General features: G+C 40.4%; 1 protein-coding gene across 1 annotated transcript in view; it reads right to left on the reverse strand.

Moving 5' to 3' along the window:
* The window catches only part of LOC142696293 (DNA-dependent protein kinase catalytic subunit-like), a gene marked incomplete at its 5' end in the record, with an annotated part of 326262 nt that overhangs the window by 90740 nt on the left and 213018 nt on the right, over nt 1-22504 (reverse strand). The window contains 6 exons of the mRNA XM_075847621.1: nt 4041-4219; nt 7032-7239; nt 9112-9239; nt 10782-10949; nt 12955-13059; nt 18673-18858. Of these exons, the coding sequence (XP_075703736.1) occupies nt 4041-4219; nt 7032-7239; nt 9112-9239; nt 10782-10949; nt 12955-13059; nt 18673-18858 (974 nt within the window). The remainder of the gene's footprint in view (nt 1-4040; nt 4220-7031; nt 7240-9111; nt 9240-10781; nt 10950-12954; nt 13060-18672; nt 18859-22504) is intronic.

Consider the following 22504-nt stretch of genomic DNA (forward strand, 5'->3'; position numbering starts at 1 on the left):
TTATTTCAGTTAAACGATAGCTACGATTTTACTTTACAGCCTTACATTCCTTCCTCATATCGCCATTTGAAAATAATATATTTTTTTTAATTGACTTATTTTACATTATACTCGTTTACTACCTCTGATCCCCACTGTTCAAAGGGTTATTCCTACGTCATGCATTTATGGCATATCCACAGTATCCTGTCCCGCATGGGGTGGCAGGGACTATGTGGAGGAAGAATACACGTGAATACGGCTCTCTCCATTCTGCTCAAACGGATCTACGAAAGAGTCGAGCACATAATCCCTGCCTGGAATCGCTGGCCGGCTGGACGTGTATACTCTAGACAAGCTAATAAAGGGTATAACCCTTTAACCATTTGTATTCTGCGAATAACACTGATCGCGGCATACTAAAGCTGAGAATGAGGGGGGGGGGAGCCCTCCTTGATTGTTCGTCATGGAATTCCTGTAACACGATGGGAATACATACTATGTATGAGCAGACATTCTCGCGGGATAGGGAGATGGTGTCTAACCACTTAGATACTGCGGTTGCTATTAATCATGTAATATAAAGGGTTAAATGGCTGGGATGAAAGTTCTCTCAGATTACGGTCGGTGCAGCAGAGCGTCAGCTATAATATACTGCCGACAACCGCAAGGAGGCACAAGCTCGGCCCCTGAGTCCTACATATACAGCACATTTCGGGAAGATGCTGGATTGTCGGGAAGGGGTTAAAACGTTTGTACAGTATCAGAAATACAAGGTTGCTTCCTTCCGAAAACATCACCATTCCTGTGCACAGGTTGTGTTTTGTATTGCAGTTTACCCCCGTTCCCTTTAATGGAGCTGACCTTCATTACCACACAACCTGTGAACAGGTATGGTGCAGTTTTGGAAGAAAACAGTTATAATTTTGTAATCCAGGACAAACACTTTAAGTATTCCAAAGCATTAAAGTGTAGCTAAACGTTCGACAAACGTCTGACATCTCAGTGACATGTCAGAAGTTTGGATTGGTGGGGGTCCGAGCACCGAGACCCCCACCAATCTCTAGAAAGAAGCAGCTGAAGCGCTCGTGTGAGCACTCAGCCGCTTCGTGTCTGTTCGGCCATTTCCGGAAATAAATGTATCGGTGTACGGACTCAATAAAAAGTGTATGAGCCCATACTCCGATACATCGGCTCTCCGGAAAAAACCGAACAGACACAAAGCAGCTGAGCGCTCACACGAGTGTTTCAGCTGCTTCGTTCTAGCGATTGGTGGGGGTCTCTGTGCTCGGACCCCCACCAATCCAAACTTCTGACATGTCTCTATGGAAGCTGAAAAAAAAATTTGTGTGGTGAAATGGGCAAAAAACAGCGATTACGCCAATTTTTGGGGGTTTTGTTTTTATGGCATCCACCAGATGGTAAAAACTACAAACTCACCTTACTCTACAGGTTGATACAATTACTGCGATACCAAATTTATATGTTTTGCTTTACCACTTTTAAAAAAATAAAAAACTATTTGCTAAATTAAAAAAATCTTTTGTGTCGCCGTATTCTGAGAGCCATAACTTTTTCATTTTTCCATCAATTTAGCGGTTTAAGGGCTTACATTTTACGGGGCGAGCTGTAGTTTTCACCGATACCATTTTGTGGTATATGCAGGCCTTTGATCACTTTTTAATTTGATTTTTTGGAGCGCTAAGGTGACCAAAAACCAGCAATTTGGGTGTTTTATATATATATTTTTTTTACAGAACTCACCGGGCGGGTTAAACAACGCTATATTGTGATAGTTCAGGCTTTTACGGACGCGGCGATACCAGTTATGGAAGTGGACAATGAACGGTGCATCCAGCACTAAGTATAAAAAATTATGGTTTTATTCGGTCATTTTAAAACAGAAAGATTAAAACAAAAACCCCGTACCACGCTTATGCGTTTCAGACCGCTAGGGTCCTTAGCCATAGGTTGGTGTTCCATTTGTGGGTTCACATATTTATACCTTATATCCTAGGTCAGGTGACATCCTGTAGGTAGGGTTTAAACATTAACCATTTAGTACATAGTTTGAGTTCTTTACGTAACATCGATATATATTCATCCAAGAGTTGTGTTCTTTATACAAAGATTTGTTAAGTCCGACATGCATAACTCAGTTGTTTAGACATATTTCATAAAGGTATTCTAAATAATTTAGACATAATTAGAAAAGACATTGATCTCAAATGATTCTAAGGAATGCTCAAGTGTGTTGACACTGTGACGTAATCTAGGGGGAGTGGAGGCCCTATATCTCGACCTTTGATTAAGAAAGTTTTTTGTAAACGAGAAATACTTATATTAATATGCCAAAATATAATTAACCAGTGAATTCTCATGTTGTGAAAAACTAAAACATTGCCAATTTTGTGTATTAGTTTGAAAATGTAAAACATTTATTAGACGCTAATCTGCTATACTTATTATTTTGTCCGTGGTGCTGAAGGACAGCACAATGCAAAATGACGGAGAAGAAACGCTGCGTGGTGCTGAAGGACAGCTCCCCTACAAATAGGCCAGCATGCAGTCACTTGAATGAAGGAACAAGGTACATGCTTTGTTATATTAGGAAATAATTGCGTTATATTTACACTTACATATTATGTTATATTCCAGCATTAAAACTACATTTTGAATGTAGCAATTGGAACAATCCACATGTATGAAATTGAAAACGTTTTTATGGTTAAATGTATTTATACAAATGTATGTTTGCCTATGCGTAATGTCTGTAGACTCTCTGTATAATCTGTTCCTATTTGTGCTTCATTTGCATCTATATATTTAGGTTTTATACTTTAATAATTTAGGTAAGTATAGATTAATTAGTTGTGGTTAATAAATGTACAAGAGATCATTTCTATAGTTCATTCCCTGTGGCAAGCGAGTATCCCATTTTAAGATCCACAAAGCTTCCTCATTTACCAGTTATGTTAACGTTTATTTTTTTTAACATTGATTTAGGGAAAAAAAATTTGAAAAGGTTTTTTTTTTTTTTAACATTTAATACTTTATTTTTTTTTTAAATAAAAAAAAAAACCTATAACTGTTTTTTACTTCTTTTTTCTTTACTAGTCCCTCTAGGAGACTTGAAGCAGCAATCGTTGGATCGCTTGCTTGATATACTGCAATACTAATGTATTGCAGTATATTGTGATTCTGACAGGCACCCTTGAAGCCCTGCCGGAGGCAGAGTTTCAAAGGAATACAAAGATGGCAGACCTGGGGGCCTTTGTCAGGCTACCAGGCTGCCATAACAATCGTTGTTACTGGCCGATCGTGCCACGGTTGGGCGTGAAGGCTTGCTTGAGGGGGTACCCCCCTGATTCTAACAGTTTAAATGCAGCGGTTGCGATTGACCGGGGCATTTAAGGTGTTAAACAGGCGGAATCAAAGTGATCTTTGATTCCGCCCATTGCAATGAGGCGTCAGCTGTATATTGAGTGAGCTCAGCCAGTGAGCTCGCTCCACGCTTCCACTTAACCCTTATCACGTACAGTTAGGAAATAATGCGTGAAGGGGTTTAAGGGGTTGTCCGGTTTCAGCAAATTATTCTTATTTTTAGTATAATTAAAAGTTGTAACATTTTCCAGTATACTTCCTGTATTAATCACAGTTTTCAAGATCTCTGCTTGTTGTTTTTCAGTAGAACATTTATTGTTTACTTCCAGACAGAACTCTGATACACAAACTAACGAGCCGTGCACCTGGACAGAATTTTATCCTCTGGAAGTTACCAAAGAATGTTTCTACTAAATAACAAGCAGAGACCTTGAAAACTGTGATAAATGAATACAGAAAGTATAATTGAAAATTGTATAACTTTTTATTATACAAAAATTTATATTATTAATTTGCTGAAATCGGACAACCCCTTTAAGGTGTTAATCATTGTAGAATATACATGTTTTACAAAGGTTTTTGAGAGTGAACTGTTGAGATTGCAAGTAAGGGGATGATGATAATAATAATAATAGGCCAAAGACTACAAAAAATGCAACATCAACTTTATTACTTACTTTATCAATGTCCTAGTAAGCTGATTTCCTTCAACATTCACTGATCCTTCAAATGCATGATTTATTCTGGATTCTTTGGAATAAATTTCATCCTTCGAAAGACGTGAAAAAAGAACTTCCAGCATTTTGTAATAACCAATTTTCTTTGTAATCTGAGTGTCAAAGACGGCTTCTGATAGCTGGAATGAAAATGTACACACATTGAATAGACATAGACTGAACGCTACCAAAATTTAAGCTCAAACCAGCAGCAAAATAACATTATAAAAAAATACAAAAAGGTTTTCAGGTTAGATAGCAATTGTCCATTTGTTCTCTTTTTATCCAGGAACAGAGGATGTATATGGCAACAAGTAACATTCTTGTTAAAATGTAAAATAAAAACTACAAACTAAGGCTGATCAATCAATCCAAGTCTGATGGTGTGTATGGTAACAATACCCAACATAGAGGCTACACTTAAAATAGAAATCAAAACCTACAAAACCAATGAGTGGCAACAGCCATACGTACATATGAAATTGCATCTGTATTAAAGTGGTTGCCCAAGATCAGAAAAGGTTAAATAATACCATACTGATTATTTGGTTTTAATGAGTCATCCATGAGAGGACCAAAGATTGCCCCTTGATCTTAGTAGGAACAGGAACACAGAAAAGTAAAAAACCCTTCCCCCTTCAGATTTGTCGATGTTTTCTAAATTTCTACAGACACAGAAGGTACTGCTGAAATAAAAAACTTATTTTGAAAAGATAAAAATAAAACGGTGCTGTCATGGAGAACTCATGAAAACCGAATGAACGGTAATGGGGAAATTGAACAGAAAGATTTTAATCTTTTCACCATGCTTTTGGTAACTAAAAGATAACTAAGAAGAATTCTTCTCACATCCAGGGTGTGAAACAGCTTCTCCAAATTGGATTTGGGATTGTTAAAGAAGGATGGTAGGTTAATGTCTTGAAACCTGTGGAAGTTAGAAACTAACTTTAAACATACTGTAAGCATGTAAGTAAAGTAAACTCTATCTTCAGTCATAGTAAGGTGGGGCTCTTGGATGTAACATAGTCTGTATTTCACTTACTCTTCGAGCCGAAGTCATAGCCACCAAAAACATGTCTGTCAAGGTAAGGAATTTGATTGATGTTTCTTCTTCGGGCTCAAAGGGTTTCTGGGTTAAAGTTGAGAGAACCCAATTTGGATCCCACGGAGGAGCGAAACTTTTGATTCTAGGTTTCCACCTGGCAGTCGTCTTAAAGAATGTTTTATGTAGAAAATGTATCGACTTTGGGTTGAACCCATCTGCTGACTAATGAAAAGTATATTTCCTGATTTAAAAGGGCTTATCTGGGTCACTTCAAAATTGTCAGCAGGGCACAGGATGGCATAACATAATAGTCTAGCAGTAACTCAACCCCTGAAGTGCCCCCCGCTCCAGTGCGGAGGTCCAGAAAACTCCTGCAGCAGTCATATACAGTTCATAATTCATGTGCTGCTGCCGCCAATTACTGGCCTCAGAGGTCACATGTCGTTCAGGGCAGAATCATCGATGAGGCCACCAATTGGCTGGAGCAAGACATGACCGATGAACAAAACGTGACCGCTGCAGGAGCTTCTGGGACCTGAGCTGTGAACAGAACCTCAACGCTGAAGCGGGTATGGGGGCACTTGAGGGGGTAAGCATCTGCTAGCTTATTATGTTTTGCCACCCCCTTTAAAATCCATTCTCCTGGGTTTGACTGTCCTCGACTGTAGTCGGCCACTATCATGCCTCTGCCTTTTAAATGTATCACTGAGAGGGAGAGAATGTTGTGTGCCTGGGAGAAAATTTTGCTTGAACATGTTTGTGCCTTGTGCCCCTTTGATGATTTGGAAAATGCCACTGTGGTGGCATTGTCCGAATAAACATTTATGAGGCAGTCTGTACGATGGTCTTCAGAACTTCTGAGATCTTCCAATACTGCTTCTCAATGTTCCCTGTAGTTGGAGTAACAATTTTTTATTTTTGTCGACCACTGACCTTGGAGAAGACTTCTCCTTACTTCAGCTTCGCTTCCCAAGCACTGGCGTCTTTAGTTTTAGTGCTTACAGCTTCTGAATGCCAGACTACACCTTTATTTAGATTGTGTTTTTTCACCAATTTAGAGATGTCTCTTCATGCAAGCGTAAGATTATATTTTTTGTCTAAAGAGAATGGAGATTTGTTCCAACTGGCTAGAATTTGTGACTGCAGAGGCAGAGAATGGACTTGGCTCCAAGGAACGGCTGGGATGCACAAGGTCATTGCACCTAAAATTAACATAGCTTCTCTGATGCAACAATTCCACTTTTACTGGAAATCTGAATTTTTTTACCTGCTGTAATCAGAAAATCACTCTGGTACAGAATTACTGTGATGTTTTAAAGTCTTAGGAACGTGACAAATTCTACCACAACCTTTGTAAAGATTACAATATTACAAATAAAAAAAAGAATATGCAGCTTCTTAATACCATTAAGAATACCAAATGGTTTTTATTTTCAGATGGACATAATGCTGGTTGGTGAGGTCCACTTCGGATTTGACCTATGGTTCCATTACTTGATACTGTGTCAATTCATCTGGCTTATACCACCTGATAAACTGGATTTTTTTGATAAAAAAAAAAAATACATTGGTGGAAGTCCTACTTACAGTCCCCTTTAGGCACCATAAGGGTTACTTGGGGACGCTTCATCATGAGTTGATTACATACATGAATTAATAATAAAAAAATAAAAAAGTGTTGATTGGAGAATAGATTAAATTAACTTCAAGAACAGGTCTGAGGGCTTCTGCAAAAAAATGTATAGCCATAAGGTTGGCAAAATGCATTTGACCTGTACCATCCTAAGGGAAACATGATGGCAATACAGAAAATAAATCAACAAGTAATGAGTTTATTGGTGGAAACATGCCTAAATCTGTTGAAAAAGAAGCAACAGCATATTTAAAATACACACGTAAATGAATACCTTTGTGAATCTGCCCTTGAGAACGTCCATTGAAAAGTCAATGATTTTGCTGAAAAAATCTTTTAATGCATCAGAACTACAGTTCCATAAAAGAGTCAGTAGACAGCGATCAACTAAAGATTGCCGAGTTGTATTTGAAAGAAGATCTTCACTCTTGAACATATTATGCAGCATATCCATCAAGATCACTTGCTTATCATGACTACTCCTAAACATTGCGGAAGATAAAAATAAAGCAAGTTTTCAAAAAACAAACGAAACAAAAAAATAAGATACAGAACAACTGATTAACAAAAATGATGCATACTGTAACAAGTCTGCCGGAGGAAGGTGTTCAGACTTGACCAAATGGCTGTGTGTTGGCATGCTCAATGGAGGAAGAAGTACTCTCAGCCCAGGTAGTAGACACAGCTTTTAAGGAATAAGTCTTCAGGAGTTTTGGAGGTTTATTTAGGTGATAACTTGTCAGAATAGCTTCCCTTATTCATATATAGTAATTTTACTAGCCTGGCAGCCCACCATTTTCTCTGGTACTAAACAAAACGCTGACTGTGTTTTGTAACTACTTTTGCTCTCTGTTCACAATGAAGAACACAAGGTTGACAGAGGGAAGGTAGTATGCCAATGGTAGTATGCGAATGACAATGGAATTTAGACACTACCATGCAAGATTCTTAAAAAGGGAGCATTTACAGAAAGGGAATAGTTATAGCTAAGAGTAACCAATCTTAGGTGTCAGAACTGAAGTTAAATAAGTAATATTAAATTTGCCAAGGCAAAACATTGGAATGTACTATACAGAATTCTGGGAATAAATCTAAAATCATCAAAGCAAGATTCAGTCCACCTCTGGTATAGGAAAATGCTAAGTGCCGCCAATAGTATTTTTCACATCATTGATCTGATCCCTTTCCAAGGCCTGCTTGAAAAAAAGTGAGAAACAATGGCAATATCTGCTTGACATGAAAGATGGATGAAGACTTTGGATAAAAAGAGGAAGCTGTTTTGTACGATTTAAAAAAATTGTAAGATCATCTGATTCTTGCTTCGAAGTAGGGTAAGAAAATTAGAAACGGATAACCTCTTTGTTTTGAAATGTCTCATTGAACACCCAGACTGTAAGGTGATGCCCAAAGCGTACCTATCTTTCTGTTGACATTTCAGAATAAGCCGTCATACGTTTGTACATGAGGAAAAACACGATTTCTGGCCATTATATGACTTTATTTTTAGCAGTTGTTCCCTCTGCAGGCTCCATCTCTAATTCTCAGTAGTCTCTGAGCTAGTGAGTGGAGCCTAACGGCTATCGTGTCTTTTATACACTGCACACAGAGATATAAGAGCAGAATCTTGTTTTTCTCAATCTATCACATATATATTTAGAAGCTGCAGCAGCATGGAGGAGATTACAGCAGTAATGAGTAGTGTAGCTGAGAATCCTGTACTGGAGAGACATAGATATCTTTCCACCACCCTGTGTCTCACTCTGCTCCTGCTTCCTCCCACTGTTCAGCCTTCCCAGCTCCATAGACTTCTATGGACAGTCTGTCTGTTGCCGTCTTACACTCTCTCTCTGCTCCCCCTCCATAGACCTTGTATTGGTAGGCAGTAAAGAGACTTCTTTAGTCCATCTGTAACTAGGGACGGATTTTGCTTGACAACAGGGGATGAACAGCACATTACAGGTAGGGAGACACCTAGTGGCAGTAACTTCACACAGAATTTGCATGGATAAAACAAATACATTTTAACAGTAAGTAAATTAAAAAGTTTATCTATATCAGGTACACTATTATACTAGCATAAGTTGTTTGATAAGTTAGTATCCATTTAAAGTATAAAACATTTTTGTGGATCTCTCTGACAACTTAAGCAGTAGGGGTAGCCAGAAAAGAACACAGGTGCTTACAGTACTTAAACTTTTAATAGAAATTCATCTAGAAGCATTTTATAAAAGTTTTCTTTAAATAAGATAAAAATCTGCCACCAAAAGCTGCACCACTAGTGCAAAGTCTAAATAGAACCTTGTAGGCAAGTTATTTGGAAATTTGTAGAAAACACAATGGAACAATTTATTTACCTTTTAATAACTTTTTTGAGGGTGTTCTGAAATAAATCTTGCATAAAATGTTTTCTGTCCCTACAAAGAATTTCCGACATAAGCTGTAGCAGCACTGGACTTTGGGACAATTCCAACGCATCTAAAAACTAAAATACATGAAAAAAAAATGTGTTTGTTGTTTTACACAAAGCCAAACATAATGGAGCACGAATTACCATCATAAATTACTGACAGTATATTGTTGGACTGTGCAATCGTTTCATATTAAGCTCTGTTCACATCTGCGTTGGGGTCCCGTTCTGACATTCTGTCTGAGCTTTCCGTCGGAACGGGACCCTGAACAGACACAAACAGAAACCAGAGGCTTCCGTTTCTATCACCATTGATTTCAATGGTGACGGATCCGGTGCCCATTATTTCCGTTTGTCTCTATTGTCCCTATCCGTCGTTTTGCCGGAAGCAATAGCGTAGTCGACTGCGCTATTGATTGTGTCACAAAAACGGAAATCTGCCGGAATGGTGACAAACAGAAACCATTAGCAATTTTTCCGTCACCATTGATATCAATGGTGATGCAAACGGAAGCGAAGGTTTCCGTTTGACTTTTCGTTGAGGGGTACACCCGACGGAAACTTCCGACGGAACCCCTGAACGGAAAGCCAACGCTGATGTGAACAGGCCCTTTATCATATTTATGGCCTTCCTGTTCATTTCTGTACTTTCTCTCATCCATTTTATAATGTACAATGTAGCAATTATCACTATGTTCCTAGTCCAAATGCACTACTTAAATAATAAATTTAAAAGAATAAAACGTTGTTCCGAACAATTAACTAATCAAACCAATCCTTTCCCACCAGGGACATAACTTCTTGCCTTGTCTACCCTAGGCCCTAGGATGTGGTGTTTTTCTCTGATAGGGATGATAGACTGATCTCAGCCAGCTCAAAGATACTTGGCATGATGGAAGCAAAACTGTCCAAAAATCCTGGCTACAAAAACTGTACAAATTTTTTTTTTACCTGCTCCCAAACAGAAGTTTCTGAATACTTACTATAAAATCTCTCTCATGTTCATTGGGAATACATACACCTCGGGTACATGCTGTTGCCACTAGGAGGGTGACACTAAGCAACAAAGTGTGTTTGTCCTGGCAGGAGCGGTATATCCGGTGTCGTCCTACACTTGATACACTCCTCCTGCCAACACAATTTCTTCTGCTTAGTGTCAGCCTTCTAGTGGCAACAGAATACCCCCAATGACATGAGACTACGTTCATCATAGGCAGGGGTCCCATTTCCATTAGAAAAAGCAATGAGATTCCGCAAATCGCGGCTCCTGCTGCAAAGGAAATGAGTGGCCTCCTTTAGCTTCCCACAAAGACCACAGCTGATTGCTGAGGTGGCTGAGGATTGGGAAATGGGTTGTTCCAGATTGAACAACCCATAAAAAACAATTTATAGATGTAATGATTATATTGCACTCAGCATTGCTCAAAATGGAATAAAAGTGAATTGATTGGTTGCTATGGGCAACACTGACACTTTCTTACAATAGATTTTATGCATGAGGTTAATTGTCCTTCTAAATAGTCGAACACATTCCATTTAAAAGGTAACAGGGAAAAAAACATTTAACGATGAATAATGTTTAATAAATAAATAAAATCTAGATTAAAAATCACTAACCTTTTTTACACAGTCCACGTAATTGTTGAACTTTAAGGTGCCTTTAGGAAATTCATCAGATTTCATTGGAAAGTTAAAGGCAACAAACTGATCAAGGGTATTTTTTAACTCAATCAGTCTTTCTTCCTTTAGGTTGGTGAAGAAAGGAAGTATGATAACAGCTTGACTCTATGAAACAAACAATCTGGTATTATAAACACGCTGAACCAAATGTAAATTTATATAAAAACTAATAGGAATAGAGTAAAACACAAAAGCAAACTAATTACAATAGTCAGGATATTTTTACAATGGCATTTTCTCTATTAAACCCCTTGGAGATACAGCCAATTTCTGCTGTTCCATCGTTGCATTCCAAGAGCCATAACTTTTTTTTCTTTTCCGGTCAACATAGCAATTAGAGAGCTTTCTTTTTTTTTTTACAAGTCAAGTTGTATTTGTCAATGGCACAATTTAATGCACCATATAATGTACTGAGAATTTGAGAAAAAAAAAGCATTTTGTGGGTGGAATGGGGAAAAAAATTCTGTGATTCCTCCATTGTTTTTTAAGATTTACTACTTTCCCAATGACAAAACTTTGTTAAAAGAAAAAACTATTTTGTCTCTATATTTTGAGAGCCAATTTTTTTTTATTTTTGCGTCAATGGAGTGGTGTGAGGCTTTGTTTGTTTTTTTTCAGAGCAAGCAGTTATAGTGTACAAAAGACTTCTTGATTGTTTTTATTAAATTTTTCCTCGGGGAGCAAGGTGACCAAAAGATAAAAAGTATGACATTGTGAATTTCTCTGCTACATTACACCCCGTCCCCCCGCAACGCTAAATAGCGTGCTATTTTAAAAGTTCTGACTTTTACGGATGTGGGGATAATTATGTTTACGCTTTTTTAGTGTTTTCATTTAATTTTTTTTTACAATAGGAAAAGATGTTTTTTTAAAACATAAATTTTTATATTTAATATTTTAATTAATCAGTCCTTAACCTTTTCTTTTGTAGATCGCTCATGCAATATAAGGCTAAAAAATAGAGCACTGATGGCAAACCTGGAGGCCTTCAAAAAGGCCTCCGCCTGCCAAGGCAGCCAATCAACACTCCGAGATTTTGTAAGGGGGGGTAGAGGGGAAATTGAAGGACAGAGGAAGCTCCTCTCTCTCTCTAACCGCTCAGATAGCATGGTCGCTATTGACTGCAGCATCTGAGGGGTTAAACAGGTGGGATAAGAGTTATCTTATACGACTATTGCAGAAACAGCCGTCACACCTCCCCATTCCACGCAAGCTAAACTCCTGAGCCTGCAACCTATTGAGCTAGCGTACATCTGCAGTACATGTACGGTGGATATCTCTAAGGGGTTAAAGCTGGCTAAACACATTAGATTAAAGTCGGCCAGAACCACAGGTGGTCAGAATTGGCAGACAATCGAATGTGTAGAGGTGCCCAGTGTGTCCTCTAATAGCAGATTTCGGGAAAAAAGTATTGAGCATGTTAGATTTAAACTTGCCGATCCTGTGTTGCTGTGGGAGATAAGCAGCTGCCAGAAGAGTTCCCCTTTCCCCAATAAAATAAAAGTGCATGTTTATTAGAAAGTCAGGCGAGATTGCGATTGAACAGAATGACAGCATAGTATAAACAAAACAAAAAAACAGCCGTTCCATTTGATTTAGCATTAAAGTCATTGGCACTAAAAGATTAAATAAATATCCGAACAAAAAAGAGAGCGATTGCTTGAGTCACAGGCTCTCAATCTACCTACGGTGCCCACTGACATGAGATGCTTAAAAGGCCAGCACGAATGTGCATATTTACACGTGCAGAGCCTTCTGAGAATTCACAAACGCACATACAGCGCAAGTCCAACAACACAGAAAGCACCGCACGGTCTTTTTTTGCTATATTTCACAGACAACATAAATGTGATAACAGTTTAAGGATCCATGAAGGATATAAATGGATAGGTTATGGTTTGTAATGATCCATTAGAAGGTTTCCTTTTAATTGTTATTTTTTTGTACCTCAAATAGCCTATAATGTGTCTGTCAGATTTCCATTATTTCACAGCAAGGAATACTACAGTATGAAACGACAATCTGACCATAAAAGAACTCGAGAGAAACTCGACAGAAAAGTACACACACGCTAGTCTGAACAGAGCCTAAATCATTTTGTTTGACGTACTTTCAAATTCAATCCAAGCTTCTGATCTGAGAGAATGCTTATGTAGGTCTTAAAAACTACATTAAAAGCCAGGTGATTTGTATCAAAAGACACAGAAGAATCAATCTGAAAAAAAATAAAATAAAATTAGCACATGATGAAATGCAGTTCAGAAAAAAAAAATTGATTTTTGTACTCACCGTAATATCTATTTCTTGTTTAATTCATTGGGGGACATAGTACCATGAGTATAAGTCCTTGCCACTAGAAGGCTGACACTTGGTAGAAAAAGAAAATAAGAAGGTGTTGGATCCGCTAAGGCAGGTTATACCCATCCCACAGTCCATTGCCATTCAGTGAAACTACCGTGCGATCCGCCCTAACGCACAGCAGCTTGGAGTACCTTCTGACCAAGACTGGCGTCCAAAGAAGACTGGAAGAAATTATTGAAAGTGTGCACCGAAGCCCAAGCAGCAGCCTTGCAAACTAGAGAGATGGTGAAGTACTGACCAAGACACAGAGACAAGCCTTCATGGAATAGGCTGTAACCTGAAAGGGAGGAACGTTCCACTTGGAGCAATAGGTTTCAATAACAACCGACCAAATCTAACGGGCAATTGTGGCCATGGAAAACACCAAGCCCTTGCGCATCCCTCAAGAAATCCCCCCCCAAAAAACAGATGGTATGAATGACTCGGTAACAGCAAGGTAGATGCGTACCGCTCTCAACACATCAAGGTATGTAGTGAAGGGCTCACTCACTCAGATGAGATGAGGAGGGGCAGAAGGAAAGTACTATGACCTCATTGATGTGGAAGGCAGAGACAACTTTCAGGAGAATACATGGGATGGGGAAGTACACCACCTTATTCTTATGGACAATGCCTCCATTTACAAAACTTGTCTGATGGAAGTAATGGAGACAAGGGAAGAGACTTCCACTAGAGAAATCAGAGAGATGTTTCGCAATGGCTCGAAAAGAGAAATCTGCAGAGCAACTAACAACAAGTTACGGTCATAGCGTTCAGCAAGACGGCAAAAAGGAGGAACGATATGAGCAACACACTGCAAAAAAAAGTCAACCTGGGAAATAAAAAACAATGCGCATTGAAAGAGAATAGAAAAGGCAAAGACTTGGTCTTTAAGGAAAGCTAGGCCAGGACCCCAGTCGAAAAATGACTGCATGAAGTAAGAATCCTTGGAGTAGAACACATCACGGCGTGAAAAAACTACGTTGCTCGCATGAATGAAAATATGCCTTCCACGTGCAGTGATATAACTTGGTCAATTTTTACCTCTTGGTCTTGAGCATCGTTTGAAAGACCGTGGGACCTTCACTAGCCACATCATTAAATTAAGCGGAGGTAAAGTGGGGTGAAATAGCGGACCATGGGAAAGGAGGATGTGATGGAACGGAAGTTGCTATAGAACATCCGTAAGCAGGTTAAGGAGGTCAGCGTACCAGTCCCCTTGAGGAAGAAGGTTTGAAGATATTAGGATTGCTGGAACCCCCTCCACCCTGATCCGTTTGAGGACTATGGACAACAGTGAAAGGAGAGGGAAGCAGTACAGATGGGAGAACCCGTCCCACAGCTCAACTAGAGCATCAGTAGCAAAGGGCCCAGGATCACCGAGCTCTGTATACGTACACTGAATCGGTGTAATTGAGAGGAGACCCGAAAAGGTCCACCTCTAGAGTACCCCACTACTGACAGCGGACACTCCTCCTGAGAAAATCTACAGCACAATTGTTCACCGCCGGCATGTGGAACTATGATAGAGTTTAAACGCAAGACCCTGCCCAATGGCCTATTGCTGTCGCCTTGATGGTTTAGATAGGCCACTGCCGTCGAGTTGTCGGTCCGGACCCTGATTTGACAAATACCGGAGGAGAAGAATCCAATGGGAGTGAAACAAGTAAATGGCTCTCAATTCCAGAAGATTGATCTGAAGCTACGCTTCTTCTGTCCACCAAGTGCCCTGAACTGTGAGGAGACGAACACTGCCCCCCTAACCAGAGAGACTGGAATCAGCCATTGAAGGGACAAGAAAGACCAACCCTGAAGAATGGCTGGGAAGATCTGCAACCATAGGAACTCCTGGCAAATCCATAGGGGCAGGAAAACAAACTTTGCCTAGTGAACCCTAGGATTTGTCCCAGAGCGTGAGGATAGTTCTCTGTAGAGGCCTTAGGTGAAACTGTGCATAGGGAATAGCATAGAAGGCCGCCACCATCTTACCCAGTACACACATGCAGAAACGGAAATGGGAGGCCCCTGGCGAAGGAGACCCACCCAGCTTGGATGGCCCTGACCTTCTCCTCTAGAAGAAATACCTTGGTAGATCTAGTATGGCACCAGAGACTACTTCTTGCTGTTAATATATCTGAACCTGTGAAAGTGTTCTGTGATATGGAGATACTAAACACTAGAAAAGTTGCACTCTCTGGATGGGGCCTTCAGCAAGAGTTAGTCCAGGTAAGGGATAACGGCGACTTCTTTGCAACAGACAAGCACCATGAGAGTTGCCAGTACCTTAGTAAGGACTCTGGGAGAAGTGGCGAGCCCTAGAAGTACCAACAGCAGATCTCTGGTGAGCCATTTGTGATAGGTATATGGAGGCAGGCATCACGAATATTGATAGGGGAAAGGTACTTTCCCTGTTTGACCACTGACCTCAAGAACTTTTGATGGGTCTGACTAACAGTCTCTTTTGGAGAGTGTAAATAGATTGAAATAGAATCCTTCAAAGCATTCTGACTGTGGAACAGGAACAATAAAGCCTGGAGAAATTTCGGAAACGTAACCTAGGGCCCAAGATAGTCTCGACAGAAAAATGGCCCAGGGGAATGGTCTGGAATTCTATCTTGTGCTCTGTAAACACCAACTTTCAAACCCATGCGTTGTCCACTTGGGGTAGCCATGTTGGCCGATATGAAACCAGTTGTCCCCTGGACCCGAATAAAAGTGTTGAATAAGGACACACCTTCAGGCTAAGAAAATTTTGATAGTAATGGGCTTCTGAGGCCTGGATTGGGCATACCAGGAAGGCTTAGGTTTGAAAGATAGACGTCTGAAGTACGTGGGCCAGAAAGGGCGCTTCTCTGATCGGAACAATTCTGAGACAGGAGGGAACTCTTGCAACCAGCAGCTACAGAAATTATTTAATTGAGATGCTTGCCGAAATGTCTGCCCAATGTAAAAGAAAAGCCAGTGTGGGCGATTTTGGAAACAGAGTACGCTGCTCAAGATTTAAGCCAGATTAAGGGCCAGAAAGCGACCAAATTAGCTGTAACCTGGTAGCAAAAACAGGCAGACTATGTCCTCATAGATTGTAAGCTCTTGCGAGCAGGGTCCTCACTCCCCAGGTTTGAATTGTAAATAAACTTTGTCACTATGTAATGTCTGATATTGTTTTCATGTTCCCTCTACATTGTAAAGTGCTGCGTAATATGTTGGCGCTATATAAATAAAGATTATTATTATTATTATTAAAGCAGGCATCTTATAAATACTTGTAGACATTATAGGTTGGGAGGAGAGATTAAATCAGATTTTTCTGTTTAGACCACGTAAAATACCCTGGTAAAGCTGCTTAGCCCAGACAGAACAGGTTTTTCTCACCCAGGAAAAGGCGAATGCTGGGCGCAGGGAAGATTCTACTGCCACGAACACAAACCTGGCCAGGATTCCAAAGACTTACCAAGTGATGCCACATCTGACAACAGAATAGTGGTCTTTGGATAGCCGCAATATGGGCGGATCTACCGAAGGAGAAACAGCACAATGAAAAAGCGCTTTTTTCCATCCTGGAAGAATCCATCCACTTAGACGTGACCAAGCGTCTATAAAAGCTGGTTACATTTTCTGGACAAGTTTTCCTTAAACTTCAAGGGCGAAGATGAGGGCAGAGAGGCACTTCCCCGAAAGGGTTTAGGGGAGTCATCCTTGACACATAAGTAGTCCCTTAAAGACCGCATAAAGTTGCTGCATTGAAACCGTCAACTTTGTTTCTTGCCCTGACTGAGGATGGCTCAGTGGGGACTAACTGATCTTGCATAGAAACAGCGTCTCCAGTGATGACCATAAAAGAAGACACCTGAGAGGTACCTGAGGAGGAACTCGTTCTATCCCTGGTGTTTCTAGGTACCTTACATGGTCTACCACAATGGGAGCGTGATGACTCTGGCGGAGATTCCATGGAGGCATTGATATGAGCCACTATCTGGGATGCATTCAAAGGACTCAACCACGATCTGTGGGAGCCTGTAAACGTCTCCTAAGGCGTGGAAGAGTTTTTCCCACTCAGGAGGGACCACATCCTGTGGGGGTGTGCTATACTGGCGTCTGGGTTGCAGGCACTTTATTCATAGGGGGTTAGGCTGGCCACAGGGGACATTTTTATTGAACGAGCTGCAAGAATAATGTGGAACCATAGCCACAGGGGCTGGTTATAGGTTGGGGTCCTCCCTGGAGGAAAATATGTTATGGACAACATTTGAAAAGGCTAGGAGATCCTGAAGACCAGACTAAAGCAGGCTGAAGTGGTCAGAACAGTCCTTGTATGGTGCTGAAATGAGCAACGCAGTGGTAGAAGAAGGACCGCTGCACAGAAGCCCAAGCTCAGAAAGGACCTCGATAGGTAACAGACAGCACGTTGGTTCCGAGCATACGATATGAAGCATGAGGTCCAGTAATCAAAAGGGGGCGGGATGCAAAGCACGGACTAGGCCGCCAAAGAGCTTTGGGCTAAATTTTATAAATGTAAAAAGTTTCCCAAAAACACTGCCCTACTATAGAGGTGAACCCCAGAGACAGCAGCCATCTCCTCTCCATTTACACTAAAGATTAAAGATAAATGGGCATAAGTCTCTCCAATAGGTTAGGGGAGAGCAAATTCTGACAGGAATATGTTCATACTCCAAAGTCTTCGGATGTACGCAGGGTCACCTTTACGGTAACCTCTCACATAAAGTGGCGGTACTAGTACTCCACCTGCGGAAACAGAGAAAAGGTTAGGTGACCGAAATGCGCAGTGCAGAGAACTGCCTGGTCTCTCGTCACATGCAGGATATTGACTAGGCTGGCAGCCACACTGTAGCTAGGGAAAAAAAAAGGAAAGAACTAAATCTAAAATAAGAAACTTGAGAAGCAGGCCATGTCTAACTCCAACGAACACTAGACTAAAACTGAATAGCCAGTTGCAAGGGTATAAACTGCCTTGGTGGAGTCAACGCCATTTTTTCTACAAAGCGTCAGCCTCTTAGTGGCAAGGGCCTAAACCCACAGTGCTGTATCCCCCAATAACATTAACGAGAAATTGAATTTTATTTGCTACCCATTTGGTTGTACGGTCAAGCACATTATTAGATTTAAATTTGATGTAAAATAGTATTATATCCAAAGAGAAGTTAGCTAGGACTTAATCTGCTAAAATGGGGTCGAATAGTAAGATAGTGATGCAATAAATATAAACAGACTGTGAACACAGTGGATGAACTTACCTACAAAGTAAAAAAACAAAATAAAACAACAATATGATGAAGATGCTGCATAGAGGTATATAAAACTATACTAGAAAGTCAGAAATCCTGCAGCTCCATCTCAAACTGCAAACAAAGATGCAGTCAAAAATATACTACATGTATATTTTAAACCATCAAACCAGAATTCTGTTCGTATAGGACATAAAACAAATAAAAATCTAGGTGAACCGTTAATTGTCTTGGCCATTTATTACCTGCAGTACTTTAGCAAGTAATGTTAGGACTGCCATTTTGCTCTCTGGAGACGAATCTTTGTCCCACCAGCTCTCCAGTTTCATCCAGTGTTTTAGCACAGCATTCACCAGCTGTGTAGCTTGCTGCTTCTGAATTGAACGCTGTCTAAAGCTTTGGTCTAACATTCCATTCAAGACTGAGCTTACCTAAAAACAAATAAAAATATATACTAATTATTTCAAAGATTAACGGAGACTAGGGAAAAGAAAACTTTAAGTCATTAATTAAACGGGGCTTTCCAGCCAGGATTTGTATTTTTATTTTACGTTACATCCATTTCTTTCATCTAATGTGATCTTGCTCTCTTGGTTTCGGAATCATTTTTTTCTATGGTTTACTTTCCGCCCGTTCATGGAGTGCAAGGTATGTGAATACACGGTATTTGGGCTGTCTCATACTTTAGCGCACGCCAGTGAGTAAAAAACATCTTCAGTGCCTGCGCGCTGGCTGCAACGATGGTATCTACAGTGATGGGGATTACAATATCTAGCTGAGGTGTAGTCACGTAATTCTGTGACCGCATGCAGAGAAAGCATGTGGGCAGCATAAGAAACTCAAGTGGAAGGGAGAACTAGTGGGGAGGGTGACTAGACCGAGGGGGCTGAATAATTACTAGAGAACATCCCACTAGCGTGACGTAAGTAAGTGAGGAATCGACACAGGACTGTGCGCGTACTATTGCTCGGGCATGAGCCTGCGTCGAAAGAAAAAGAAAAGACTTTCACGAAAAGCAGATCTTCCGGCCGGGCAGAGGTAGTGTCAATAAGAAGATAAGCGTCCCGATTTAATACAGACTGTATATTAGGAAGTTTATTAATTTTTTTAGACAAAAATTTTGTGTCCCTGGAAAACCCCCTTAACAACGTAAGTCAACAGAAAATTACTTTCTTAAATTAATTTTTTTTTGCAGAAAATAAACAAATTTACTTAAAACTTTATTTGTGTCATGGTTAAAAGGTATTGTCCCATGATTGAATATTACATTTCTCTGATCTAGAAAAACATAAATTTACAATTGGAATCATTAAAACAGGTATTCCCAACTTAAATATTTATGGCATATCCACATATAGATCCGGGTCCTAGCTATGGGACCCACATCTATCAGACATTTATGGCACATCCCATGGATATGTCATAAATGCTTAAAGAGGCTCTGTCACCAGATTTTGCAACCCCTATCTGCTATTGCAGCAGATAGGCGCTGCAATGTAGATTACAGTAACGTTTTTATTTTAAAAAAACGAGCATTTTTGGCCAAGTTATGACCATTTTTGTATTTATGCAAATGAGGCTTGCAAAAGTACAACTGGGCTTGTTGAAAAGTAAAAGTACAACTGGGCGTGTATTATGTGTGTTACATCGGGGCGTTTTTACTACTTTTACTAGCTGGGCGTTCTGACGAGAAGTATCATCCACTTCTCTTTAGAACGCCCAGCTTCTGGCAGTGCAGACACAGCCGTGTTCTCGAGAGATCACGCTGTGACGTCACTCACAGGTCCTGCATCGTGTCAGACGAGCGAGGACACATCGGCACCAGAGGCTACAGTTGATTCTGCAGCAGCATCAGCGTTTGCAGGTAAGTAGCTACATCGACTTAACTGCAAAAGCCGATGCTGCTGCAGAATCAACTGTAGCCTCTGGTGCCGATGTGTCCTCGCTCGTCTGACACGATGCAGGACCTGGGGAAGTGACGTCACAGCGTGATCTGCCAGAAGCTGGGCGTTCTGAAGAGAAGTGGATGATACTTCTCGTCAGAACGCCCAGCTAGTAAAAGAAGTAAAAACGCCCCGATGTACGCACATAATACACGCCCAGTTGTACTTTTACTTTTCAACACGCCCAGTTGTACTTTTGCAAGCCTCATTTGCATAAATACAAAAATGGTCATAACTTGGCCAAAAATGCTCGTTTTTTAAAAATAAAAACGTTACTGTAATCTACATTGCAGCGCCTATCTGCTGCAATAGCAGATAGGGGTTGCAAAATCTGGTGACAGAGCCTCTTTAACCCCTTCGCGCTCAGGGCAGTACTATTACGTCGCGCTAAGTACATCGTTCGCGCTCAGGTCAGTAATAGTACCGACCTGAGTAAACACGGCGCCATTTAATCCCGGCGCGTGCTTGAGCTGTGATAACTGCTGTTTCTGACAGCAGGCTATCACAGCTTAGTGTGCAGGGACCGATCGCGGTGGTCCCCGCCGATTAACCCCTTAGAAGCCGCGTTCAATAGCGATCGCGGCTTCTTAGGGGTTAAGCTGCCATCGCCGGCCTGCTACACGATAGCGGGCCGTGATGGCTACTATGGCAACGAGAATCCTAACAATGGACTCTGGTTACGCCATCGACGGAAGCCTAGTGGGTCCCGACAAAATCAGGACCCACTATGCTTGCTGTCAGCGAACAGCTGACAGCTCTAATACACTGCACTACGTATGTAGTGCAGTGTATTAGAATAGCGATCAGGGCCTCCTGCCCTCAAGTCCCCTAGTGGGACAAAGTAAAAAAAGTGTGAAAAAGTAAAAAAAAAAGTTGTGTAAAAATAAGAAAATAAAAGATTTAAAGGTATTAAAAGTAAAAATCCCCCTTTTTCCCTTATCAGTCCTTTATTATTAATAAAAATATATAAACAAACAAATAAACTATACATAATTGGTATCGCCGCGTCCGTAACGTCCTGAACTACAAAACGATGTCGTTATTTATCCCGCGCGGTGAACGCCGTAAGAGAAAATAATAATAAACCGTACCACAATCACAATTGTTTGGTCACTTCATCTCCCAAAAAATTGAATAAAAAGAGATCAAAAAGTCGCATGTACCTAAAAATGGTACTGATCGAAACTACAGTTCGTTACGCAAAAAATAAGTCCTCGCACGACTTTCCTGATGGAAAAATAAAACAGTTATGGCTCTTAGAATAAGGTAACACAAAAAATTAATTATATTTTACAAAATGTATTTTATTGTGCAAACGCCATAAGACATCAAATAAAACTATAAACATCTGGTATCGCCGTAATCGTATCGCCCCGCAGAATAACGTGAATATGTCATTTATAGCGCACGGTGAACGCTGTAAAAAAAATTTAATAAAAAACAATAGTAAAATTGCTGTTTTTTTAGTCACCACGCCACCTAAAATTAGAATAAAAACTGATCAAAAAGTCGCATGCACCCCAAGAAAACTGCAATGGATTCCTCAAGGGGTCTAGTTTCTAAAAAGGGGTCACTTTTGGGGGGTTTCCACTGTTTTAGCACCACAAGACCTCTTCAAACCGGACATGGTGCCTAATAAATTAAATTAAATTAATTAAATGTCACCTCTACTTTGCTCTAAATTCCTGTGAAACACCTAAAGGGTTAATAAACTTTTTAAATGCTGTTGTGAATACTTTGAGGGGTCTAGTTTCTGAAATGGGGTGTTTGATAAGGCTGTCTAATATATGGGCCCCTCAAAGCAACTTCAGAACTGAGCTGGAAACTAAAAAATAAAATAAAAATGAGGCAATACTTCGCTTCTTACATTATACTCATAATGAGCCGTGCCCACCCCGAGATGACCCCAGTTTTGACCGTTTGTATAAACGGAGACCCCTATTAGACCGTTTCAGTGCCCGGTTTTCCCAGCATTCACCCCCGAGAAGTGTATTTCTATAGATGAATCCCTGGTACATTTGAAAGGGAGGCTTCAATTCCGCGAGTACCTGCCGGGTAAGAGGGCAAGGTATGGCGTAAAGATGTATAAGCTGTGCGAGAGTGCATCAGGGTATACCTACAAATTTAGGATATA

The sequence above is a fragment of the Rhinoderma darwinii genome (genome assembly GCF_050947455.1).
Source record: "Rhinoderma darwinii isolate aRhiDar2 chromosome 5 unlocalized genomic scaffold, aRhiDar2.hap1 SUPER_5_unloc_50, whole genome shotgun sequence".
Taxonomy (NCBI): domain Eukaryota; kingdom Metazoa; phylum Chordata; class Amphibia; order Anura; family Rhinodermatidae; genus Rhinoderma; species Rhinoderma darwinii.